Source organism: Leopardus geoffroyi, chromosome D4 (assembly GCF_018350155.1).
Source record: "Leopardus geoffroyi isolate Oge1 chromosome D4, O.geoffroyi_Oge1_pat1.0, whole genome shotgun sequence".
NCBI classification, from domain to species: Eukaryota; Metazoa; Chordata; class Mammalia; order Carnivora; family Felidae; genus Leopardus; species Leopardus geoffroyi.
The window spans coordinates 29,377,673-29,404,146 of NC_059342.1; the positions used below are offsets into that span (position 1 = coordinate 29,377,673).

At 38.1% G+C, this 26,474-nt stretch overlaps 1 protein-coding gene across 5 annotated transcripts in view; it reads right to left on the minus strand.

Annotated features, from left to right (window-relative positions):
- FANCC (FA complementation group C) overlaps window positions 1-26,474 on the minus strand; it is a 276,077-nt gene that overhangs the window by 71,788 nt on the left and 177,815 nt on the right. For all 5 annotated transcript variants that reach the window (XM_045470322.1, XM_045470325.1, XM_045470324.1 and 2 more), the window contains 2 exons: window positions 24,307-24,420; window positions 23,357-23,421 (listed from right to left, as the gene is read on the minus strand). In XM_045470322.1, coding sequence (XP_045326278.1) covers window positions 23,357-23,421; window positions 24,307-24,420 — 179 coding nt within the window. The remainder of the gene's footprint in view (window positions 1-23,356; window positions 23,422-24,306; window positions 24,421-26,474) is intronic.

Here is a 26,474-nt window from a genome sequence, read left to right on the forward strand (position 1 = left end):
AAAACACTGCTGCAGTGGTATCTATGCATATGTCTATCAGTGACCCTGTGTGAGTATTTGCATATTAACTGCATTCCAAGAGACTACCAGTTTACTTTTCCCCAAACTCCAACCCAAGTGCATAATCTCCTTGCAATACATTCAAATACATCTGACATACTACCATTTTCATCATATTAAAGAAATTTTTCCTAGAACCCTCTGACCTGTTCCAATCCAGGCAGATTGCATTTTATTCCTTCTGTACAGTTAACATCTTGGTCTCTGTCATGGGGATTTCCTTCACTTCTCTCCTGAACCCCACATCTTTTTCTTTCTTGGTTCATTCTTCTTATGTGGAAAAAGGTACATGAGTGATAAAGTACTTGAGACCTTGCATGTCTGGAAATATCTTTATTTTACTCTCACACTTGATTAACACTTTGGCTGAGTATAGAAATCTTGTAATTTTCCAACAAAATTGTGAGGGTGTGGTTCTAATGCCTTCTAGCTTCCTCCAGTGTTGTTTCTGAGAAGCTCCATGCTATTATGAATTTTCATCCTTTATATAAGTCCTGTTTTCACTCCCTGGAGGCTTTTGGAAATCCTCTTTGAAATTTTACACTGATATGTTTTGGTATGGATTTATTTTTATTCATTGTGGTCAGCACTCAGTGGATCTTAAATAAGGAAAGTTCTATTAGATCGTTTCTTTGACAATTTCCTATCCATTTTTCAATCTGTTTTCTATGAGAACTCCAATGATTCTGGATATTGAATTTCCTGGACACTTTGCTGTCTTTTCTTTCTTATTTTTCATCTCTTGGTCTTTTTACTCTAGATTTAAAAGAACTTTTCAAATTTATCTTCCAATCCTTTTATTAAGTTTTTCATGACCAATCTCTCATGATTAATTTACAAGAACATTAAAAAAATTTTTTTAAGTTTATTTTTTTTGAGCGAGAGCATGCGAGAGTGAGTTCAGAAGGGGCAGGGAGAGAGGGAGAGACAGAAAATCCCAAGCAGTCTCCACACTGTCAACATGGAGCCCAACATGGCTCAAACTCACAAACCATGAGATCATGACCTGAGACGAAATCAAGAATCAGACACTTAACTGACTGAACCACACAGTTGCCCCGCAAGGCAGGAGTATTATAATGGCTGCTTCATATGTGTGTATTATCTTTTGATACGAGATCAAAACTCAAGCGCTGTCCACCCCGGCTACTGCAAGCCTGTCTAGAAATGCAGGTACAACTGTCCACCACGGGTCTAGGGGATTGGTTATGGGTAGTCTCTACCATGGTAATAGCTGAAATGAACAATTTACTGGCCAAGCCTTCCCCCAAAAGCTGTAAGCCTTCAAACAGACTTCAGAGTTCCAGAACAGTTACATCAGACACAGTCTGTCAGTAAAATTTTTGTCTAAGTAAAGTATGGATTCCTGGTACTTCCTCCTCCATCATCTTCCCTGACATCCCCTTCTGATCTCTTGTATTAAGAAAAAGAAAAACAAAAACAACCCCTCACCTTCTTACTTTTTACTACTCTGCCCTTTTGTACTTTATCCTAGGAGAACTATTTGGCTCAATCTTTGAAGTCATTACTTGCTATTCAGCTGTATTTCCTATTCAGTCTTTTTTTTTTTTTTTTTTAACGTTTATTTATTTTTGAGACAGAGACAGAGCATGAACGGGGGAGGGGCAGAGAGAGAGGGAGACACAGAATCGGAAGCAGGCTCCAGGCTCTGAGCCATCAGCCCAGAGCCCGATGCAGGGCTCGAACTCACGGACCGCGAGATCGTGACCTGAGCTGAAGTCGGACGCTTAACCGACTGAGCCACCCAGGCGCCCCCCTATTCAGTCTTTTACTTTTTTTTTTTCGTCTATGAGTCCCCTCTTTTAAAGACATAACCAATTTATTTCTATTTCAAGGATTTGATAGTTTCTCTTATTATTTTTAAGACATTAATTATCATCCCCCCCTTTTTTTTAAACCACTTGCTTGTCTCAGGTAATGTATCTTCCGTTTTGTGGCATTTAGTTCATCTTTCCTTATGGTGTTGGTTTTCCATGAATATCTAGGGATTTTTGTTTCCCCTCTCTGGAATTTGGGATTTCCCACTAGCCTCTCCATGGCTGCTTTTTACCACAGCCTCCTCTGGTACTTGTGGAGAGGGTCAGGATGTATTCCTGGTTGGGGTTGCCAATAAATTGCACTCTGGGCATTGGAGCACCCCCAGAATGGCTGGGAATTAATAGCCATTTCATGCTCATTCCTCCTCCAAATCTTCTCCCTCCTTCCTGCTGGAAACAGGACACTTCTGTTGTCTCTTGTTTGAAGGCAGCAGATAAGGACTGCATGAGGGCCTAGCCCTTACCTGGCTTCTGTAAATTGAGGCAGTGCAACAGGCGGTCTTGTCGGCTGCCAAGTACCTCCTGCTCCATGAATCCACTCCAATGTTACTTTTACCTTTTGCAGTAGTTTTCTCTTGCAAGCTTTTTGGGCTGTGATATTTTCCTTCAAAAATATCCCATAACCTGCCACTTGAAGTCTTTCTTGTAACTTGTGGGTCATCAAATGCTCCCTTATTTATTAGTATTATATATTTGTTAAAATTTCTCCATCATTGCTAAGAGTTGGGAGGATAAAGTGAATGCTAGGCCATGCATGAGTTTAGTTCACCACTTGATTTTGTCTCTTATATTACATTTTCATCTTACTCTCTTGCACTTTAATCTTTAGGATCTGGCCAACTTCTCTACATTAGAGCTACTCAAAATATGGTCCTCAGAATCACCAGCAACAGCACCCCTATGAATGGGGCCAAGAAATCTGTTCCTTAACATCTTAACATCAGGTGATTCTTAGGCCTACTGTAATTTGAGAAATATTGCTCCACACTACTTCTTCAGTAGCAATCCCAAGAACTAGATGATTATCAATCTCTAGTAACAATCTGAATACTTTAATAGATATCATAGAACTATGTTTAAGGTTTTTTGTTTTGTCTTTTTTTAGTTTAGCTATATTTTCTTGATAATCAACAATAAAATTCTCAGAGATAAATTTTTTGTCAAACTACACTAATGATTTCTTATGTGCAAACAGTTTGTCTTTTCTCCTCAAATAATTACCTTTTGCAAAATCCACTTCTTGTTCTTTACCACTTTCCTAAATGACTGAGGTCTCTTCAACCACAGGTATCTTCCACTATGCTTTACTGTCTTTCTCTAACCACCAAGGTGGTTTTAGATTTAAAAATAATTGTGTTTTTGAGTCCATTATCTAAGTTTAATGAAAAGGCATATTTAGCTTGAGTTGTAAATACCATAAAGTTTTGGAATTTATGAACTTACTGGGTGGGATTGGAGAAGGGAAGAGTTGTTGTGTGTATGTCTGTAATGTGGACTGTTTCTCATGTATATTTTGCACAGAATCTAGCAGAATATTTTGCATAGAGTATTAAGGGCCTGATGTGTATCTGAGAAATGGAAAAATAGTTACATGTACTCAATAAATCTAGAACTCTGAATGAAGCAGGGAGGTGGTGATCTTGCCCTTCAGCAATCCTCTCTGGAAGAACCTGTTAAGTCCAACTTTTCCCTCATTATCTTAAAATTTTTACCATTCTCTCATTACCTTAGAAGAGAGGGCTCAGAGACTATCACTGGCTACTAGGTGTATGGAAAAGACAATCCTGGCAACAAGGGCATTTATCAAGCACTGAAATTTATGGGATGCAGACTGTATCTCCCAATCTGGCTGAAAAGGTCCAAGAGAATTTTGTGAAAATTTCTAAAGTCTTTTGGGGTGCTTCGGTGGCTTAGTTGGTTAAGCATCTGACTCTTGATCTCGCTCAGGTTTTGATCTCAGGGTCGTGAGTTCAAGCCCTGCATTAGGCTCCATGCTGGGCATGAGCCTACTTTAAAAAAAACCCTAAAGTTTCATATAAATTTCAGTAGCTTTTCAGTTGACCTACCTAAGTGCAGGTCAACTGATAATGTTCTGAAGGGCTTCAAGGTACTCACAGCCTTCATGGCTCCCTCTTTTGGTCTTGAGCTTGCCAGAGTGTGGGGATCCAACTTCAACTAGAGTTAGGCAACACTTTCCAGACTGGAGTACACTAAGCATTATGTCTCGATTAATTGCCAGAGCAACACTTCCAAATGATTTTTGCACAAGAATTCAACTGCAGAAGGTTCAACAGTAACCATATACTGCTAGAAACATCATTCTCATGTGGCTATGTTGAAGTTTCCAAACCATCTGCAGCAAACCACAGAACTAACTACAAGATAAACTGATGATGCTCAGAAAGTCCAGAATGTCATTCCTTCTAGACGGTTTATAGCAAAGAACAGGAGAGAATTTAAACATTCTGTCATTGAATTGTTGATTTTAGTTGGTGGCAATGAAATTCTATTTAAAATGCCATGACAAGGCCATTTATCAGCCGTCTAAAAAGAATGCAAAAGGAAACCAAACAGATTTTCCTATTTTTTTTGTTCCTCTGACATTTTATGCATCAAAGTTATGAGATTAACTTTTATATTTTCTAAGAGACTTTTGAGTCTTTTGAAATGAACTTGAAACATTCAAGTAGCAAAAAGTGAAAAAAATGTACAGATGCCCTCTTTAAAAAAAAAAAAACAACAGAGAAAAACAGAATAGCATTGTTTGTATGGTGTTTAAGTTTGAGAGGCCCTTGGCGACTTGAACATTTCAAGTCTTCTAAGCAGAAGGTAAGTAATGATAAAATTCAAGTTTCATAAATAATGGGAATATCTGCATTCAAGTGTACTGGAAAGTAGTTTGCCCACTATGCTATATTCTTATTCAACTTTTTTGATTTTTAAATCTTAGAAATGCACAGATAACTTCATATATATATAGCAAATTTATATTGTTATGATGCATATTTTAGTTATTATTATAACTTATGACAGCAACAAATATAATGGCTCCAGCATGTTTGGCAGCTCTTTCAAATGTTATCATGATGGCATTTCACTACCTGATTTCATGAAACCAGTTTCTAACTGAGACAAGAGAACACACTTGGTTGGATTTATAATTCACTAGAGAGCTGCAGATGTGGAGTTCTGAGTCTCACATAAGCTTTAAGGGATCCAGGTTCTTTTATGGATGGAGAACAGAACTTCCTGGCTTGAGGTCTTAAAAGTAGAACTTTAAATGCTCATAAAGAGACTCAAAAAGAATGCTGAGCATCAAATTGCTTTTTTAAATTCAATCTTCTGATAATTATAAATGAACTTAATTGAATTTCTCTAAAAATTCAACACATTCAAAAAAATACCTGCAAAAATTTCTTGTTGAATTCTAAAATTCATTCTAAAAATTAAGACTCCATAGTAAACACCATTCAAAAGAGCAAATTAGGAATGTATCAGATGTATCAGTGTCCAAAGGACATTCTACTAGCATATGCATCTCATATTCTTGGTAAATTCAGTTAAGAGTTCTACTAATTACATCAATGATTTGCTTTGACTAAAAATGTTTTTAAACTATTACCAAATTAATCACCATGTTATCCTTGATGCTACTGCCAGCTGGGGTGCCAGCATGGGCATCCTTCAGAAAACTGCTCTGTGCCAGGGAATGTGCATATTATTTTTTTTAAAAACATACATCCTTACTGAAGAAGCAATCATAAACTCGGGAATTAACCTGCCCCACAAAATGACCCAATCTGGCACAAATGGAAATTTCTCAGATGTAAAGAGTATATTAGCTAATAGTTTCCAGCAGGCTTTCCTAATTGTGGTCAATGGAGTTTAGATGCCTTTTTGAACTGCTGTCCTCTTCTGTCCTGAGGGTGAGAAAATGAAAAGTACACATTCTGAAGAAAGAATCTGAAAGACCAGTATAGTCAAATAATGGGTACAGTGCAGAAAGACACTGTAAAGGAGAAAAAATACTGCAGAGTGCAGAGAGGAATCAATATTAAGCAATCTAAGGCTGATTAAAAATGATTTTTTTTTCATGAACTACAACTGCCATTTTGGAAATAAGACCCTGTGGCAGGAAATTATTCCTTTATTATGAATGTTATCTTTTAATTTTTGGTATTTTGCCAGCTAGCACTGTATTTTCATTTTTAAAAAGTCTAATTATAAAATTATGATGTATAGAAGAACATAGGGAATTACTATAACATCAACTGTGCACTCATTGCCATGATTTCACACTGCTAACATTTTAGTGATATTTCTAGTTGACGTTTTAAAGAAATAAAAATGTTTCAGTTACAGTTGAAACACCCTCTCCTGTCTCATTTTCTCTTCCCCTTCCCAGGAGTTAGCACTCCCCTAATGATGGGAGTCCTCTCTGTCTAGTTTTTTTTTTTTTTTTTAATGTTTATTTATTTTTGAGAGAGAGAGAGAGAGAGAGAGAGAGAGAGAGAGAGAGAGAGAATGAATCTCCAGCAGGTTCTGAGCTGTCAGTTCAGAGCGTGATGTGGAGCTTGAACTCAGGAACTATGAGATCATGACCTGAGCTTAAATCAAGAGTCACTCAACAGACTTAGCCACCCAGGTGCCCTCTTTCTGTCTAGTTTTAACACTTTTACTTTATATGTGTGTATTGTTTTGAGTGTTTTAAAACTTTATGTAATGATGACATTACAGGTATCTTTTTGCCACTTCGTTGCTATTCTGTTCTGTGGGTCTTTGTGTCTGGCTTTATACAAGTACCAAAGTGGCTTAATGACTAGCTTTGTAATATGTTTTGAAATCAGGAAGGGTGAGGCCTCTAGTTTTGTTTCTCTTTTCAAGGTTGTTGACTATTTGGGGTCTTCTGAGATTCTATATGAATTTTAGGACTTTTTTAAAAATCTATTTCTGCAAAAGAAAAATGCCATTTGGATTTTAATAGGAATGCATTGTATCTATGGGCTGCTTGGGGTAGTATGGACATTTTAACAATATTAAGTCTTCCAGTCCCTCAACACGGAATGCCTCTTATGTATTTGTGTCATGTTTAATTTCTTTTACCAACATTTTGTAGCTTCCGGTATATAAGTCTTTCATTTCCTTAAGTTTATTCCTCAACATTTTATTCTTTTTGATGCTACTGTAAATGGGCTTTTTATATAAAAAAAAATCTCTTTGTAAATCTGCTCACTGCTAGTGTATAAAATACAATTGATATTTGAGTATTTATTTTGTATCCTGTAACTTTACTGAGTTAATTTACTAGTTTTAATAGTTTTTCTGTGGAATCTTTAGGGTCTTCTGCATATAACATCATGTCATGTATAAGCAGAATAAGCGGTCCTTTAAAATTTGGATGCCTTTCGTTTCTTTGTCTTGCCTAATGGCTCCAGTGCTTCTAGTACTGTGTTAAAAAGAAGTGGTGAGAGAGGGTATCCTTGCTTTGTTCATGATTTTAGAAGGAAAAAATTTCAGTCTTTCACCATGGAGTGTGATGTTAGCTGTGGGCTTTTCACACATTGTCTTTATTTTGTCGAAGTATGTTCCCTGTATTCCTACTCTACTGAATGTTCTTATCATCAAACGATGTTGAATTTTATCAAATAGTTTTTTCTGCTTTAATTGAAATTATCATTTGGTTTTGTCCATCATTCTGTTAATATGGTGTATTACACCAATTGGTTTTTGAATGTTGAACCAACTTTGCATGCTAGGAATAAATCCCACTTGACCATGATGCAGAATCTTTTTAATTGCTGACTTTGGTTGACTTGTATATTGCTGAGGATTTTTACACATGAATATTCATCAGGAATATTCCTGCAGTTTTTTTTTTCTTGTAGTGTATTTATCTGATTTTGATATCAGGGTAATGCTGGCCTCATAAAATGAGTTTTGAAGTGTTCCCTCCTCTTCAATTTCTTGAAAGAGTGTGAGAAGGACTGGTATTAATTCTTTAAATATTTGGTAGAATTCTCTAGTGAAACCATCCAATTCTGGGCTTTTCTGGGCTTTCTCCCTCCTGTTGTAGATCTGTTCAGATTTTTAAATTTATGAGTCACTCTTGGTAGGCTGTATGTTTATAAAAAATTTATCCATTTCTTCTAGATTATCCAATTTGTTGCAATATAATTGTTCATAGTAGTCTCTTTTTATTTTTCTGCAATGAGTTGTAATGCCTTCTCTTTCATTTGATATTTGTTATTTTAGTCTTCTTGCTGATTTTCTTAGTCTAGTTAAGGGTTTGACAGTTTTCTCGATCTTTTAAAAAATCGAATTCTTTGTTTTTTTCCCATTCTCTCTTTAGTTTATTTCTCCTGTAACCTTTACTATTTCATTGTTTTTGCTATCTGTGGGTTTAGTTTATTCTCCTTTTTCTACTTCCTTGAAGTATAAAGTTAGGTTGCTGATTTGAGATCTTTTATTTTTATGTTTTTAAACGTTTATTTATTTTTTTTGTTTTGTTTTTTAATTTAATTTAATTTTATTTTTTCTGATATCTTTTTTTTTATTATATGAAATTTATTGTCAAATTGGTTTCCATACAACACCCAGTGCTCATCCCAAAAGGTGCCCTCCTCAATACCCATCACCCACCCTCTCCTCCCTCCCACCCCCCATCAACCCTCAGTTTGTTCTCAGTTTTTAACAGTCTCTTATGCTTTGGCTCTCTCCCACTCTAACCTCTTTTTTTCTTTTTTCCTCCCCCTCCCCCATGGGTTCCTGTTAAGTTTCTCAGGATCCACATAAGAGTGAAACCATATGGTATCTGTCTTTCTCTGTATGGCTTATTTCACTTAGCATCACACTCTCCAGTTCCATCCACGTTGCTACACAAGGCCATATTTCATTTTTTCTCATTGCCACGTAGTATTCCATTGTGTATATAAACCACAATTTCTTTATCCATTCATCAATTGATGGACATTTAGGCTCTTTCCATAATTTGGCTATTGTTGAGAGTGCTGCTATGAACATTGGGGTACAAGTGCCCCTATGCATCAGTACTCCTGTATCCCTTGGATAAATTCCTAGTAGTGCTATTGCTGGGTCATAGGGTAGGTCTATTTTTAATTTTCTGAGGAACCTCCACACTGCTTTCCAGAGCGGCTGCACCAATTTGCATTCCCACCAACAGTGTAAGAGGGTTCCCGTTTCTCCACATCCTCTCCAGCATCTAGAGTCTCCTGATTTGTTCATTTTGGCCACTCTGACTGGCGTGAGGTGATACCTGAGTGTGGTTTTGATTTGTATTTCCCTGATAAGGAGCGACGCTGAACATCTTTTCATGTGCCTGTCGGCCATCCGGATGTCTTCTTTAGAGAAGTGTCTATTCATGTTTTCTGCCCATTTCTTCACTGGGTTATTTGTTTTTCGGGTGTGGAGTTTGGTGAGCTCTTTATAGATTTTGGATACTAGCCTTTTGTCCGATATGTCATTTGCAAATATCTTTTCCCATTCCATTGGTTGCCTTTTAGTTTTGTTGGTTCTTTCCTTTGCTGTGCAGAAGCTTTTTATCTTCATAAGGTCCCAGTAATTCACTTTTGCTTTTAATTCCCTTGCCTTTGGGGATGTGTCAAGTAAGAGATTGCTACGGCTGAGGTCAGAGAGGTCTTTTCCTGCTTTCTCCTCTAAGGTTTTGATGGTTTCCTGTCTCACATTCAGGTCCTTTATCCATTTTGAGTTTATTTTTGTGAATGGTGTGAGAAAGTGGTCTAGTTTCAACCTTCTGCATGTTGCTGTCCAGTTCTCCCAGCACCATTTGTTAAAGAGGCTGTCTTTTTTCCATTGGATGTTCTTTCCTGCTTTGTCAAAGATGAGTTGGCCATACGTTTGTGGGTCTAGTTCTGGGGTTTCTATTCTATTCCATTGGTCTATGTGTCTGTTTTTGTGCCAATACCATGCTGTCTTGATGATGACAGCTTTGTAGTAGAGGCTAAAGTCTGGGATTGTGATGCCTCCTGCTTTGGTCTTCTTCTTCAAAATTCCTTTGGCTATTCGGGGCCTTTTGTGGTTCCATATGAATTTTAGGATTGCTTGTTCTAGTTTCGAGAAGAATGCTGGTGCAATTTTGATTGGGATTGCATTGAATGTGTAGATAGCTTTGGGTAGTATTGACATTTTTACAATATTTATTCTTCCAATCCATGAGCACAGAATGTCTTTCCATTTCTTTATATCTTCTTCGATTACCTTCATAAGCTTTCTATAGTTTTCAGCATACAGATCCTTTACATCTTTGGTTAGATTTATTCCTAGGTATTTTATGCTTCTTGGTGCAATTGTGAATGGGATCAGTTTCTTTGTCTTTCTGTTGCTTCATTGTTAGTGTATAAGAATGCAACTGATTTCTGTACATTGATTTTGTATCCTGCAACTTTGCTGAATTCATGTATCAATTCTAGCAGACTTTTGGTGGAGTCTATCGGATTTTCCATGTATAATATCATGTCATCTGCAAAAAGCGAAAGCTTGATTTCATCTTTGCCAATTTTGATGCCTTTGATTTCCTTTTGTTGTCTGATTGCTGATGCTAGAACTTCCAACACTATGTTAAACAACAGTGGTGAGAGTGGGCATCCCTGTCGTGTTCCTGATCTCAGGGAAAAAGCTCTCAGTTTTTCCCTGTTGAGGATGATGTTAGCTGTGGGCTTTTCAAAAATGGCTTTTATGATCTTTAAGTATGTTCCTTCTATCCCGACTTTCTCAAGGGTTTTTATTAAGAAAGGGTGCTGGATTTTGTCAAAGGCCTTTTCTGCATCGATTGACAGGATCATATGGTTCTTCTCTTTTTTTTGTTAACGTGATGTATCACGTTGATTGATTTGCGAATGTTGAACCAGCCCTGCATCCCAGGAATGAATCCCACTTGATCATGGTGAATAATTCTTTTTATATGCCGTTGAATTCGATTTGCTAGTATCTTATTGAGAATTTTTGCATCCATATTCATCAGAGATATTGGTCGGTAGTTCTCTTTTTTTACTGGGTCTCTGTCTGGTTTAGGAATCAAAGTAATACTGGCTTCATAGAATGAGTCTGGAAGTTTTCCTTCCCTTTCTATTTCTTGGAATAGCTTGAGAAGGATAGGTATTATCTCTGCTTTAAACGTCTGGTAGAACTCCCCTGGGAAGCCATCTGGTCCTGGACTCTTATTTGTTGGGAGACTTTTGATAACCGATTCAATTTCTTCGCTGGTTATGGGTCTGTTCAAGCTTTCTATTTCCTCCTGATTGAGTTTTGGAAGAGTGTGGGTATTCAGGAATTTGTCCATTTCTTCCAGGTTGTCCAATTTGTTGGCATATAATTTTTCATAGTATTCCCTGATAATTGTTTGTATCTCTGAGGGATTGGTTGTAATAATTCCATTTTCATTCATGATTTTATCTATTTGGGTCACCTCCCTTTTCTTTTTGAGAAGCCTGGCTAGAGGTTTGTCAATTTTGTTTATTTTTTCAAAAAACTAACTCTTGGTTTCGTTGATCTGCTCTACAGTTTTTTTAGACTCTATATTGTTTATTTCTGCTCTGATCTTTATTATTTCTCTTCTTCTGCTGGGTTTGGGGTGTCTTTGCTGTTCTGCTTCTATTTCCTTTAGGTGTGCTGCTAGATTTTGTATTTGGGATTTTTCTTGTTTCTTGAGACAGGCCTGGATTGCAATGTATTTTCCTCTCAGGACTGCCTTCGCTGCGTCCCAAAGCGTTTGGATTGTTGTATTTTCATTTTCGTTTGTTTCCATATATTTTTTAATTTCTTCTCTAATTGCCTGGTTGACCCACTCATTCGTTAGTAGGGTGTTCTTTAACCTCCATGCTCTTGGAGGTTTTCCAGACTTTTTTCTGTGGTGGATTTCAAGCTTCATAGCATTGTGGTCTGAAAGTATGCATGGTATAATTTCAATTCTGGTAAACTTATGAAGGGCTGTTTTGTGACCCAGTATATGATCTATCTTGGAGAATGTTCCATGTACACTCGAGAAGAAAGTATATTCTGTTGCTTTGGGATGCAGAGTTCTAAATATATCTGTCAAGTCCATCTGATCCAATGTCTCATTCAGGGCCCTTGTTTCTTTACTGACCGTGTGTCTAGATGATCTATCCATTTCTGTAAGTGGGGTGTTAAAGTCCCCTGCAATTACCACATTCTTATCAATAAGGTTGCTTATGTTTATGAGTAGTTGTTTTATATATTTGGGGGCTCCGGTATTCGGCGCATAGACATTTATAATTGTTAGCTCTTCCTGATGAATAGACCCTGTAACTATTATATAATGTCCTTCTTCATCTCTTGTTACAGCCTTTAATTTAAAGTCTAGTTTGTCTGATATAAGTATGGCTACTCCAGCTTTCTTTTGGCTTCCAGTAGCATGATAAATAGTTCTCCATCCCCTCACTCTCAATCTAAAGGTGTCCTCAGGTCTAAAATGAGTCTCTTGTAGACAGCAAATAGATGGGTCTTGTTTTTTTATCCATTCTGATACCCTATGTCTTTTGGTTGGCGCATTTAATCCATTTACATTCAGTGTTATTATAGAAAGATACGGGTTTAGAGTCATTGTGATGTCTGTATGTTTATGCTTGTAGTGTTGTCTCTGGTACTTTGTCTCACAGGGTCCCCCTTAGGATCTCTTGTAGGGCTGATTTAGTGGTGACAAATTCCTTCAGTTTTTGTTTGTTTGGGAAGACCTTTATCTCTCCTTCTATTCTAAATGACAGACTTGCTGGATAAAGGATTCTCGGCTGCATATTTTTTCTGTCTAGCACACTGAAAATCTCGTGCCAATCCTTTCTGGCCTGCCAAGTTTCAAAAGAGAGATCAGTCACGAGTCTTATAGGTCTCCCTTTATATGTGAGGGCACGTTTACCCCTTGCTGCTTTCAGAATTTTCTCTTTATCCTTGTATTTTGCCAGTTTCACTATGATATGTCGTGCAGAAGATCGATTCAAGTTACGTCTGAAGGGAGTTCTCTGTGCCTCTTGGATTTCAATGCCTTTTTCCTTCCCCAGTTCAGGGAAGTTCTCAGCTATTATTTCTTCAAGTACCCCTTCAGCACCTTTCCCTCTCTCTTCCTCCTCTGGGATACCAATTATGCGTATATTATTTCTTTTTAGTGTATCACTTAGTTCTCTAATTTTCCCCTCATACTCCTGGGTTTTTTTTATCTCTCTTTTTCTCAGCTTCCTCTTTTTCCATAACTTTATCTTCTAGTTCACCTATTCTCTCCTCTGCCTCTTCAATCCGAGCCGTGGTGGTTTCCATTTTGTTTTGCATTTCATTTAAAGCGTTTTTCAGCTCCTCGTGACTGTTCCTTAGTCCCTTGATCTCTGTAGCAAGAGATTCTCTGCTGTCCTCTATACTGTTTTCAAGCCCAGCGATTAATTTTATAACTATTATTCTAAATTCACTTTCTGTTATATTATTTAAATCCTTTTTGATCAGCTCATTAGCTGTTGTTATTTCCTGGAGATTCTTCTGAGGGGAATTCTTCCGCTTGGTCATTTTGGATAGTCCCTGGCATGGTGAGGACCTGCAGGGCACTTCCCCTGTGCTGTGGTGTATAACTGGAGTTGGTGGGCGGAGTCGCTGTCACACCTGATGTCTGCCCCCGGCCCACCGTCAGACTGGTGTGTGCCTTCTCTTCCCCTCTCCTAGGGGCGGGATTCACTGTGGGGTGGCGTGGCCCGTCTGGGCTACTTGCCCACTGCCAGGCTTGTGATGCTGGGGATCTGGCGTATTAGCTGGGGTGGGTAGGCAAGGTGCACAGGGGCAGGAGGGGTAGGCTTAGCTCGCTTCTCCTTAGGTGATCCACTTCAGGAGGGGCCCTGTGGCAGCGGGAGGGAGTCAGATCCGCTGCCGGAGGTTTGGCTCCTCCGCAGAAGCACAGAGTTGGGTGTTTGCGCGGAGCGAGGAAGTTCCCTGGCAGGAACTGGTTCTCTTTGGGATTTTGGCTGGGGGATGGGCAGGGGAGATGGCGCTGGCGAGCGCCTTTGTTCCCCACCAAACTGAGCTCTGTCGTCTGGGGGCTCAGCAGCTCTCCCTCCCTTTGTCCTCCAGCCTTCCCGCTTTCCGAGCAGAGCTGTTAACTTATGACCTCCCAGACGCTAAGTCGCGCTTGCTGTCGGAACACAGTCCGTCAGGCCCCTCCGCTTTTGCCAGCCAGACTCGGGGGCTCTGCTTGGCCGGCGAGCCGCCCCTCCGCCCCGGTTCCCTCCCGCCAGTCCGTGGAGCGCACACCGCCTTGCCGCCCTTCCTACCCTCTTCCGTGGGCCTCTAGTCTGCGCTTGGCTCCGGCGACTCCGTTCTGCTAATCCTCTGGCGGTTTTCTGGGTTATTTAGGCAGGTGTAGGTGGAATCTAAGTGATCAGCAGGACGCGCGGTGAGCCCAGCGTCCTCCTACGCCGCCATCTTCCCTCGGACCAGTTAAACGTTTATTTTTGAGAGAGAGAGAGAGAGAGAGAGAGAGAGAATGCACGCACAAGCGGGGGAGGGACAGAGAGAGAGGAAGACAGAGGAACCGAAGCCGCCCGATGCGGGGCTCAAATTCACAAACCGTGAGATCATGACCTGAGCGAAAGTCAGGCGCTTAACCAACTGAGCCACCCAGATGCCCCAAGATCATCTTTTTTAAACAAGATGTTTACTGCTATGTACTTTCCTCTTATACTGCTTTTCCCTCATCTTATACATTTTGGTATACTGTGTTTTCATTTGTCTGAACATATTTTCTAATTTCCCTTGTGATTTCTTCTTTGACTCATTGTTCAAAAATGTGTTGTATAATTTGCACATATTTGTGAATTTTCCACTTTGCTTTTATTTTTTTTTTCAAGTTTTTTAATGTTTATTCATTTTTGAGACACAGAGAGAGAGACAGAGTGAGAGCGGGAGAGGCAGAGAGGGAGAGAGAGAATTTGAAGTAGGCTCCTGGCTCTTAGCTGTCAGCACAGAGCCTGATGCGGGGCTCAAACCCACAAACTGTGAGATCATGACCTGGGCTGAAGTCAGACACCCAACCGACTTAGCCACCCAGGCACCCCTCTCCTTCATTTGTGAAGGATACTTTGCAGCATATAATAATCTTGATTGGCAGGTTTTTGTCTTAGCACTTTGCTATGTCATCTCACTCCCTTCTGGCCTTAATGTTTCTGCTGAGTAATCCACTGACAATCTGGAGTTTCCTTATATGTGTTACATTCCTTGTATTCTTGCTACTGTCAACATTCTCTGTCTCTTGACAGTTTAATTACAACATAACTTGCCATGGGTCTTTTTGGGTTTATTTTAGTTGGGAGTTTGAGCTTCTTGAATTTGGATGTCTAATTCCTTCTTCAGATTTGATAGTTCTCTGTCTTTTTCTCTCTTACTTCCTCTGTGATTCCCACAAAACATACAATTGGTTCACTTGATGATGTTTCATAAGCTCTATGGTTTAATTAACGTTTCATTCTTTTTTCTTTTTATTCCTTGATTTGATAATTTCAAGTGACATGTCTTCAAGTTAACTGCTTGATCAGTCCATTGTTGAACCTCTCTAGTGAATTTTTCAATTCAGTTATTTTTTTCTTCAGCTCCAGAATATCTGTTTGGTTGTTTTTAATAATTTGTATCTGTTGATATTCTCATTTTGTTAACACATTTTTCTGATTTCATTTAGTTGTTTATCTGTATTCTACTGTAGTGCATTGAGTTCCTTTAGGACGATTATTTTTAATTGTCAGGTGGTTCATTCATAGCTCTCCATTTCTTTAGGGTAGGTTTGTGCAAATTAATTTTGTTCCTTTGGGCCATGTTTACCTGTTTCTTTGTGTGCCTTATTTTTTGTTGTGTTTTATGCAATTGAAGAAAGCCACTTCTTCTAGTCTTTATGCACTGGCTTTGTACAGGGGAACTTTCACTAGTGAGAGAAATCTGGGGGTCCTTTGAATCTTTTCTGGGGATGTGTCTTCTCTGGGCTTATGTAATTTCCCAGAGAGCGTGCCAGTTTTTCAGGAGTTTGCAATCTCTTCCTCCCTCTGGTGTTTGTCTGTGGTACTGCAGGTTCTCTGGTGCTACAACAAGCCACTAAGTTTTTGTTCTCTGCAGCCCCTCTGACCTTCAAAGTGGGCTGCTTCAAGTCAGGGGAGACAAAAACCAATCCCTAGGGTAGCCCCTTCAGAAGCTGGAACATTAGATACACATTCTACTCTTCTTTTCCACCCCCCAACCCACCCAGACAGAAGCTGTGAGTTGGGTGTATTCTCCTTACACCAACCTCCATCTGCAGCACTGCCAGCTCCCTGGGGCTACAAAAAGCAGCGTAGGGCTCTCTAACATTCATGCTCTCCAGGTATTGAAAGTCTGCTCATTCCCCATCAGTGGTCAGAGTCAGGTAAGCTACCTGAGGTAGTCCCTTAGGCAGCCCCCCCAAAAGCAAGAACACTGAACATATTCCATTCTTTTCTTTCTCCCTCAAGGGACAAGCTGAAAGCTAGAATTTTCCTCCCAGTCCCACCAAGCTGAGCCAGCTTAGGGGAAGGGCTACAGTGGTTGGTATAAAATGGCTTTCTTACCCATTTCAATATGGCCATTTTTGACTTTGAGCTTGCCTGGAGTATTGTAACTTCTTAATTGGTTTCTGGAGTTTTCAAATAAAGGCTCTTTGGGTCATATACTATTGTTGAGTTAGTGTTTCTATAGGGAAACAAGGACTGGAGCTTCCTATTCTGTCTTGCTGACCTCACTCTTGAATTTTTTAAATGTTTATTTGTTTAGTTTTCCTCTTTTGGTAATAACTTGCTTATATTTCTTGTCCATTCCTTTAAAAACATTTTTTTATTGGGGCACCTGGGTGGCTCAGTCGGTTGAGCGTCCGACTTTGGCTCAGGTCATGATCTCGCGGTCTGTGAGTTTGGGCCCCGTGTGGGGCTCTGTGCTGACAGCTCAGAGCCTGGAGCCTGCTTTGGATTCTGTGTCTCCCCCTCTCCCACCCCCTCCCCCCTCATGCTCTGTCTCTCCCTCTGTCAAAAATAAACATTAAAAAAAAAATTTAAAAGCAGGCTCCAAGCTCTGAGCTGTCAGCACAGAGATGAAGGGCTCAAACTCACGAACTGTGACATCATGACCATGTCAGATGCTTAACTCACTGAGCCACTCAGGCATCCTTCTTGTCTATCTCTATACTGGAGTGTTTGCCTCTTTATGACTAATTTGCAGGAGGATTACTATACTTTGTATACTAATCCTTTATCTGTTTTACAGGTTGCAAATTATCTCCCAATTCTGTGGCTGATGTTTTCCACTTAACAGTGTTTTTGTTTTATTGTTTGTTTGTTCTTAGTTGAGTTTTTTAAAAAATCGTCAACTTGACATATTTTGGGAGGATGGTGTAGAGTACATACACATTGCCTCTTACTGATGTTTTAAGTCTCTTACTAAATTTGTTTTTAAAGAAAATTTTTCAATTTTTTAATTATTTTTTTCAATGTTTATTTTATTTTATTTTTGAGAGAGAGAGAGAGAGCACAAGCAGAGGAGGGACAGAGAGAGAGGGAGACACAGAATCTAAAGCAGGCTCCAGGCTCTGAGCTGTCAGTGCAGAGCCTGACATGGGGCTCAAACCCACTTGTGAGACCATGATCTAAGCCGAAGTCAGACGCTTAACTGACTGAGCCACCTAGGTACCCCTCTTAATAAATTTCTATTATTCAACATTCATCTCAAGGTAAAATCAAAGTCTGCACCCGACATGTAAATAAATGACTGTAAATGTTTTCTATGTCCCCCTTGGAATTCTTCTTATTACTTTTTAGGTATAATTTATATACGGACAACTATTACCACTAATGATCCACTTTTAGGACTTTTCCATCACTTCAAGATCTTTTGGGCTCATCTGCAGTAAATCTCTGTTCCTATCTTTAGCCCCAGGCAGCACTAACCTACTCTGTCTCTATAGATTTGCCTATTCTGGACACTTGGTAAAAATGAAATCATATAATATATGGTCTTCTGTGACCGGCTTCTTTCACTAAGCATAATGTGTTGAGGTTCACACATGTTGCAGTGTGAATCAGTAGATTGTTCCTTTCTTACTGAGGAATGGTATTCTACTGTGTGGACATAACATATTTTGTTTATCCATTCATGAGTTGATGGGTATTTGGGTTGCTTCCACTTTTTGTTTATTATGAATAATGATATGAATATCTGTATACAAGTGTTCACATGCTTATTAGCCATTTGTACATATTTTCTGATGATATGTATTCCAATCTTTTGCCTATTTAAAAAAATTTTTTAATGTTTACTTATTTTTGAGAGAGAGAGAGAGAAAGGCAGAGTGAGAGCAGGGGAGGGGCAGAGAAAGAGGGAGACACAGAATCTAAAGCAGGCTCCAGGCTCTGAGCTGTCAGCACAGAGCCCAGTGCGGGGCTTGAACTCACAAACAGGGAGATCATGACCTGAGCCAAAGTCAGACGCTCAACTGACTGAGACACCCAGGTGCCCCTTCCTATTGTTTTAACTGGGTTGTCTTATTACTGAGTTCTTCATATATTCCGGATAGGAACCCTTTATCAGATGCATAATTTGAAATTATTTTCTCACAGTTTATGACTTGCCTTTTCATTTTTTAAATGGTGGTAACAGACAATACTTATTTGTTTAATCCATCCAGTTAAGGTGGACCTTTGGATCATTTCTGGTTTTGAACTATTACAAAATTAATATTTGTATGAACATTTGTTTACAAACATTTGTATAGAGGGGTGCTTGGGTGGCTCAGTTGGTTAAGTGCCTGACTTCGGCTCAGGTCATGATCTCACCGTTCATGAGTTCAAGCCCTGTGTCGGGCTCTGTGCTGACAGCTCAGAGCTTGGAGCCTGCTTGGGATTCTGTGTCTCCCTCTCTCTCTGCCCCTTCCCTGTTCACACTCTCTCTCGCTCCCTCAAAAATAAATAAACATTAAAAAAAATTTTTTTAAAGAAATATTTGTATAGCAATATTTGTGACTACCTATGTTTTCATTTGTAGTGAGTAAATACTCAAGAATAGAGTTGGTGGGTCATATGACAAGGGTATATTTAACTTTATAATAAACTGCTACACTGTTTACCAAGTGGTCATACCACTTCACATTCTCACAGACAGCAGATGAGAGATCCAGTGGTTCTAGATCTTCTCCAACACATATTGATGTAAGTGTTCCCAATTTTAGTCATTTGAGGGAGATACACTTGGTATCATTTTTGGGTTTTTTTCTTGCTTAATTATTTGATTGCAGTAAAACATACATAATTGTTATCATTTTAATCATTTGTATTTGGTAACCATTCAGTGCCATTAAATACACTCACATGCTGTGTACCTGTCACCACAATCCATACCCAAAGCTTTTCAGTATCCTTAACATAAACTATAGAGCCATTAAACAGTAACTCCATTCCTTCCAGCCCCTGATAACCTCTGTTCTGCTTTCTGTCTCTATTGAGTTTGCCTCTTCTAGGTACTTCATATAAATAGAATTACACAATATTTGCCCCTCTGTGTCTGGCTTATTTCACTAAGCATGGTGTTTTCAATGTCCATCCATATTCTTGCATATATAAAAATTTTATTCCCTTTTATAGCTGAACAGTATTTTCTATTGTACTTATATACCTTGTTTTGTTTCTCCACTTCATGTTTCATTGATGGGAACTTGAAGTGTTCCCACCTTTTGGCTATTGTGAATAATGGTGCCATGAACACTGGTGTACGGAGAGATATCTGTTCAAGTCCCTTCTTCCATTTCTTTTGAATATATGCCTAAGAGTGGAATTGTTGGGTCTTATTTTAAGTCTCTGTTTAATTTTTTGAGGAACTGCCAAGCTTTTCCACAGTGGCTGTACCATTTTACATTCCCATCAGCAAGACTATTCTTTCAGGAATCATCTTTATAGTTTGTTACATTCTCACCAACAATGCACAGGGCTCTACATTTTTAACTTACTTGCCAACATTTATTATTTTTCTTTTTTGTTTGTTTGTTTTTTAAATAACAGACCACTCTGGTACATGTGATGTGGTACCCATTGTGCCTTTGATTTGCATTTCCCTAATAACTAGTTATGTTGAACATTATTTCATGTGCTTATTGGCCAGCTCTATATCATCTTTTGAGACATGTTTAAACAACTCTACTGACCATTTGGGGTTTTTGTTTTGTTTTGCGTTTTATAATATATTTTATTGTCAAATTATTGCCCATTTTTGAATTGAGCTTTTTGTTATTGTTGAGTTTCAGTTCTTTATATACTCTAGATTTTAATCCTTTATCGGATACATGACAAAAGTTTTCACTCATTCACTAGGTTGCATTTTTGCATTCTTGATAGTATCCTGTAAATTCATAAAAATTCTTAATTTTAATGAAGTCCAATTTATCTACTTTTTCTTGGTTGCTTATGCTTATGGGGTCATTATCCAAAAAAAAAAAAAAAAAAAATCACTGCCAAACCTAATGTCATTAGGATTTTCTCCAGTGTTTTTGTTTAAGAGTTTTATAGTTTACTTTAAAGTTCAGATCCAAAGGATCCTATAAGCTGAAGGCAAAGACAATTTGTGATATAGCTTTAATTGGCAATAGCTTTACAAAAACAAAAAGGGACAAAAGTCCCTTGTTCCCAGCTTCTCTTAGTTAATAATTCGTTAAAAATGAAATGCTCACCAATGAAGACAACTTTGAATTCTCTTACACAGTGAAGAACATTTTGTAATGTGATTAGTTGCCTTTTAATTTGTTTGAATCTATTTGATTTGTTTAGTCTAGATTTTGGAATATTATGTTTCTTTTTTTTAAATATAATTTATTGTCAAATTGGCTTCCATACAACACCCAGTGCTCATCCCAACAAGTGCCCTCCTCAATGCCCATCACCCACTTTCCCCTCTCCCCCACCGCTTATCAACCCTCAGTTTGTTCTCAGTTTTATGAGTCTCTTATGGCTTGCCTTCTTCCCTCTCTGTTTGTAACTTTTTTTCCCCTTCCCCTCCCCCCATGGTCTTCTGTTAAGTTTCTCAAGATCCACATATGAATGAAAACATATGGTGTCTGTCTTTCTCTGCCTGGCTTATTTCACTTAGCATAATACCCTCTAGTTCCATCCACATTGCTGCAAATGGCCAGATTTCATTCTTTCTCATTGCCAAGTAGTATTCCATTGTATATATAAACCACATCTTCTTTATCCATTTGTCAGTTGATGGACATTTAGGATCTTTCCATAATTTGGCTATTGTTGAAAGTGCTGCTATAAACATTGGGGTACATGTGCCCCTATGCATCAGCACTCCTGTATCCCTTGGGTAAATTCCTAGCAGTGCTATTGCTGGGTCACAGGGTAGTTCTATTTTTAATTTTTTGAAGAACCTCCACACTGTTTTCCAGAGCAGCTGCACCAGTTTGCATTCCCACCAACAGTGCAAGAGGGTTCCCATTTCTCCGCATCATCACCAGCATCTATAGTCTCCTGATTTGTTCATTGTAGCCACTCTGGCAGGCGTGAGGTGATATCTCAGCGTGGCTTTGATTTCTGTTTCCTGGCTGATGAGTGACATTGCGCATCATTTCATGTGCCTGTTGGCCATCTGGATATCGTCTCTGGAAAAGTGTCTATTCATGTCTTCTGCCCATTTCTTCACTGGATTATTTGTTTTTCAGGTGTGGAGTTTGGTGAGTTCTTTATAGATTTTGGATATTGGCCCTTTATCCAATATGTCATTTGCAAATATCTTTTCCCACTCCATCGGTTGCCTTTTAGTTTTGTTGATTGTTTCCTTTGCAGTGCAGAAGCTTTTTATCTTGATGAGGTCCCAAAAGTTCATTTTTGCTTTTAATTCCCTTGCCTTTGGAGATGTGTCAAGTAAAGAAATTGCTACGGCTGAGGTGAAAGAGGTTGTTGCCTTTCTCCTCTAGGGTTTTCATGATTTTCTATCTCGCATTCAGGTCCTTCATCCATTTTGAGTTTATTTTTGTGTATGCTATAAGAAACTGGTCTAGTTTCATTCTTCTGCATGTTGCTGTCCAGTTCTCCCAGCACCATTTGTTAAAGAGACTGTCTTCTTTTCACTGGATATTCTTTCCTGTTTTGTCAAAGATTAGTTGGCCATACATTTGTGGGCTCAATTCTGGGTTCTCTATTCTATTCCATTGGTCTATGTGTCTGTTTTTGTGCCAATACCATACTGTCTTGAGGATTACAGCTTTGTAGTAGAGGCTAATGTCTGGGATTGTGATGCCTCCCACTTTGGTTTTCTTTTTCAATATTACTTTGGCTTTTCAGGATCTTTTGTGGTTCCATACAAATTTTAGGGTTGTTTGTTCTGGCTTTGAGAAGAATGCTCGTGCAATTTTGATTGGGATTGCATTGAATGTGTAGATTGCTTTGGGTAGTATTGACATTTTAACAATATTTATTCTTCCAATCCATGAGAATGGAATGTTTTTCCATTTGTGTCTTCTTCAGTTTCCTTCATAAGCTTTCTGTAGTTTTCAGAATACAGATCTTTTACATCTTTGGTTAGGTTTATTCCTAGGTATTTTATGGTTCTTGGTGTAATTGTAAATGGGATCAGTTTCTTTATTTCTCTGTTGCTTCATTATTGGTGTATAAAAATGCAATTGATTTCTGTACATTGAATTTGTACCCTGTGACTTTGCTGAATTCATGTATCAGTTCTAGCAGACTTTTGGTGGAGTCTGTCGGGTTTTCTATGTAGAGTATCATGTCATCTGTGAAAAGTGAAAGTTTGACTTCTTCTTTGCCAATTTTGATGCCTTTTATTTCATTTTGTTGGCTGACTGCTGATGTTAGGACTTCCAACACTCTGGTAAACAACAGTGATGAGAGGATATCCCTGTCCTGCTCCTGATCTCAGGGGCAAAGCTCTCAGTTTTTCCCCATTGAGGATGATATTAGCTGTCAGCTTTTCATAAATAGCTTTTATGATGCTTAAGTATGTTCCTTCTATCCCAACTTTCTTGAGGGTTTTTATTAAGAAAGGATGCTGTATTAAGTCATATATGCACATCAACTATCTGTGGCCTTGGAAATACTGTTTGTATGTGTATGTATACTGTATGTATAACACAAACACATACACACTCTCTGAACTGAGTCCTTCCTTTGTTTGTGTATCCCTTACTGTATGTGTAGGGATTTTTACTCAGGGTCACAAGGGACGTTACATGATTTACTGCCCTAAAAAGCTGAAAGAATAGTGATTTAAAAAGAAAGTTTCATAAAATTCACAAATTTGCCATGTATAAATCATCTCTTCACACAGAATATAACTGTAACTATGAACATGAATTTCCTAAGAATTATAAAATTTTTCTCTCATAACCAAACTGATACATTTTGAAACTTGAGAAGGGGGATGTTTAGTTTAACACCTACCGCCTTTGAGTGTTAAATCCATTAAGATGATTCTCTCGGAGTTCAGACACTAACGATAAAACCATCTGTAAAACAAAATCAGTTGCAGGTTAACTCACACTGCAAAACAGGATTACATCAGTTCTATTTTTCTTGGTGTGAGTGATACTTCCGTTGAGATTCCCTACTCTCCCCTACCCGTCCTCTCCTTGTTTTACTTTGTCAAAATGAAAAGAAAGCAGTGCCAAGTCACATTTACAAATAACTTGGATTTTATTTTTAATGTCCCTTATTCTGCATTCCAATGTAAGCAAATGAACAATAGATCATTAATTTCCTAAGAAAACCAAACCCGTTAAAAAAAAAACACATTAAAGTTAGCTTATTTTTTCTTGCCTAATTTAGTACTTTCTCTTTTAAAAATTCTATTTATGTATAAAGTTTCCAAAAGACCAGAAAAGTTAACAAACATTATTTAGAAGAGTTATGTTAAGATCATAAATTAAAATTTCTTGAATTTGGCTAAAATTCAAGGCAGAAGAAAACATAGCTTTAATAATAAGATGAGAATATATAACACTATTTACAACACTGTCATTTATTGAATTTTTTGCTTTAACATAAATTCCTATCAGGAATTTTAAATACAAAATGCGTCCAACAGTAAAAGAGTGTGTTTACATTGTTTAAGGAAATCTCTTCTTCCAAAAATCTTTGAGAGAATAAATGAGATCTGTTAAGAGAAGAAAGGGGTTGGGTGATTTAGAATAACCTCTCCTGGTTTCCCTCTTTTTTCTCAGAATCTCCCGCCTCAGGTTTCTTCCTTATATGGCTATAAGTCTGCCCAAGGTAAGAAGAGATAAACAGAGAAAAGTTAAACATCTCTCCTGGAAGAGTGAAATATTTCCATTTACCCTTTTTGCTGATGGTACATTAAACAACAAAAATTTCAATACATTAAAAATACTCACATTTTTAAGCAAACCAGGATAGTAATCTGCAGGTGCATATCCAAGACCTTGAATAAAAAGACCAACTTCTTTTGTATCAAATTTGAACGCTGACAGTACATGAGATAGCAAGCCCTTAAAAACATGAACAGAAAAAGTTATCAACAGTGAGTGCAAGTGGCATGTGCCTATTACATATAATGCCTAGAACCCATGTCCTCTGTAAATGCGGTGATCTCTATGAAAGGAGTAACCTTAGTTTGTCCAAATACCCAGTTCATGTGGATTCAAGATATAAAGAAATAAGTTGGCCTTAAAATTATCATATTAAAATAGGTCATTTATTTTACTATTCTATTTTTTCTCTTTATTTTTAGAGAGCAAGAGAGAGCACACAGGTGGGGGAGAACATCTGGGGGGGTGGGGAAAGAGGGAGAGAAAGAGAGAAGGAGGGGGGGGATGGAAGGAGAGAGAGAGACAGCCAGAGAGAGGGAGAGCCAGAGAGGGAGAGGGAGAATCTCAAGCAGGCTCCATGCTCAGGGCAGAGCCCAACACGGGCTCAAGATCAAGAGATCAAGAGTTGGATGATCAACCAACTGAGCCACTCAGGTGTCCCCAAAATAGATCATTTTAAACAAATGTTAACAGTGAAGCAAAAATAATGAATGAACAATGCTTACCCATATTAAGAATGTGATCTTTATTGTTTTTAACTCAGCAAAACATTTTTATCAAAGTAGATACAATAATTTAACACATGACAAGGAACACACCACAAATTACTAGGGAAAGATTATGAATTAATAAATGGTGCTCTGGGAAAAATATTTTAAAAAATTAGATTTGTACCTTATGTCATTCATTAAAATATACCTGAACTTAATGTAAATTAAAGGGATCAATGTAAAAATTAAGTAAGGGGTGCCTGGGTGGTTCAGCTGGTTAAGGGTCTGACTTCGGCTCAGGTCATGATCTCATGGTTTGTGAGTTTGAGCCCCGCGTCAGGCTCTGTGCTGACAGCTCAGAGCCTGGAGCCTGCTTCAGATTCTGTGTCTCCCTCTCTCTCTGCCCCTCCCTTGCTTTATGCTGTATCCCACTGTCTCAAAAATAAACATAAAAAAAAATTTTTTTTTTAAATGAATGGGGAAGAACTTTGTAAACTGAAAATTAAGAGAGCAAATCATTGGCTGTTCTAAATAGAAATAAAATCTTGTGTCTTCAGAAAATAATATAAGCAAAACCTAGGAAGAATTTTAACAATAACATATAACCATAAGTAGTCAAATTCTTGTGCAAAATATCATATGACAAACACTAAGAACATACATAAAAAATGAGTATGAACAGATAATTCATAAGACAAAATACAAACGTGCAAGAAACACATGGATAAATTCTTCACCCTCATAAACTCAAAGGGTAAATTTAAGCATCAACATACCATTTTTCACTTAATGAATTAAAGATTTTTACAGACCTAAATACCAAATGCTCATCTGGGTTCTCTGAAACAGGTACTCTGTGTGAGCTATTAAAATATAAATGGGTATCCATATATCCTGCTGCTGTGAACCACACTGAGGCACCCCCAGAGAGTGTGAGTGGGTATAACACAGCCTATAACCCACCCCAAGCTTGGACTGCCAGGGCTATGTCTGCCCAGAGGTTTATAACCTGAACAAAGGTGCCTTATAGATTAATAGAGGCCTGCCTTATAGAGATCAACTTGAAAATATATATTAAAGGTTTTTTAAAAGCATTCAGAAGTTTTAATGTACCTGGCACACATTTAAGGAAATAAACCTAAATATGATGATGGGGATTATACTCAAAAGATGTTCACTACAATGTTCTTTCTCAGTGAAAAATGTCTAACAGCAGAGACTAATTTATCATACCCTCATTCAGTGGCTCTTTGTAAACCATTAAAATGTTTATAAAGAATTTATGAGAGCATTTTAAATGGTTATATTACAATTTTAAATGAAGAAAGGAAGATGCAAATTTTAATACACAGAACCAATCTCATCAATTTAAAAATAATCCACACCATACATGGAAATGAAAAAATAATGAAGAAACTATCACCAAATATTAATAGTCTCTGTGATGGTGCTATTATGGATATATATTTTTTCTTTCCTTTTTTTTTTTTTTTTTTTTTGTTCCTTTAAGAGAGGGAGAGAGTG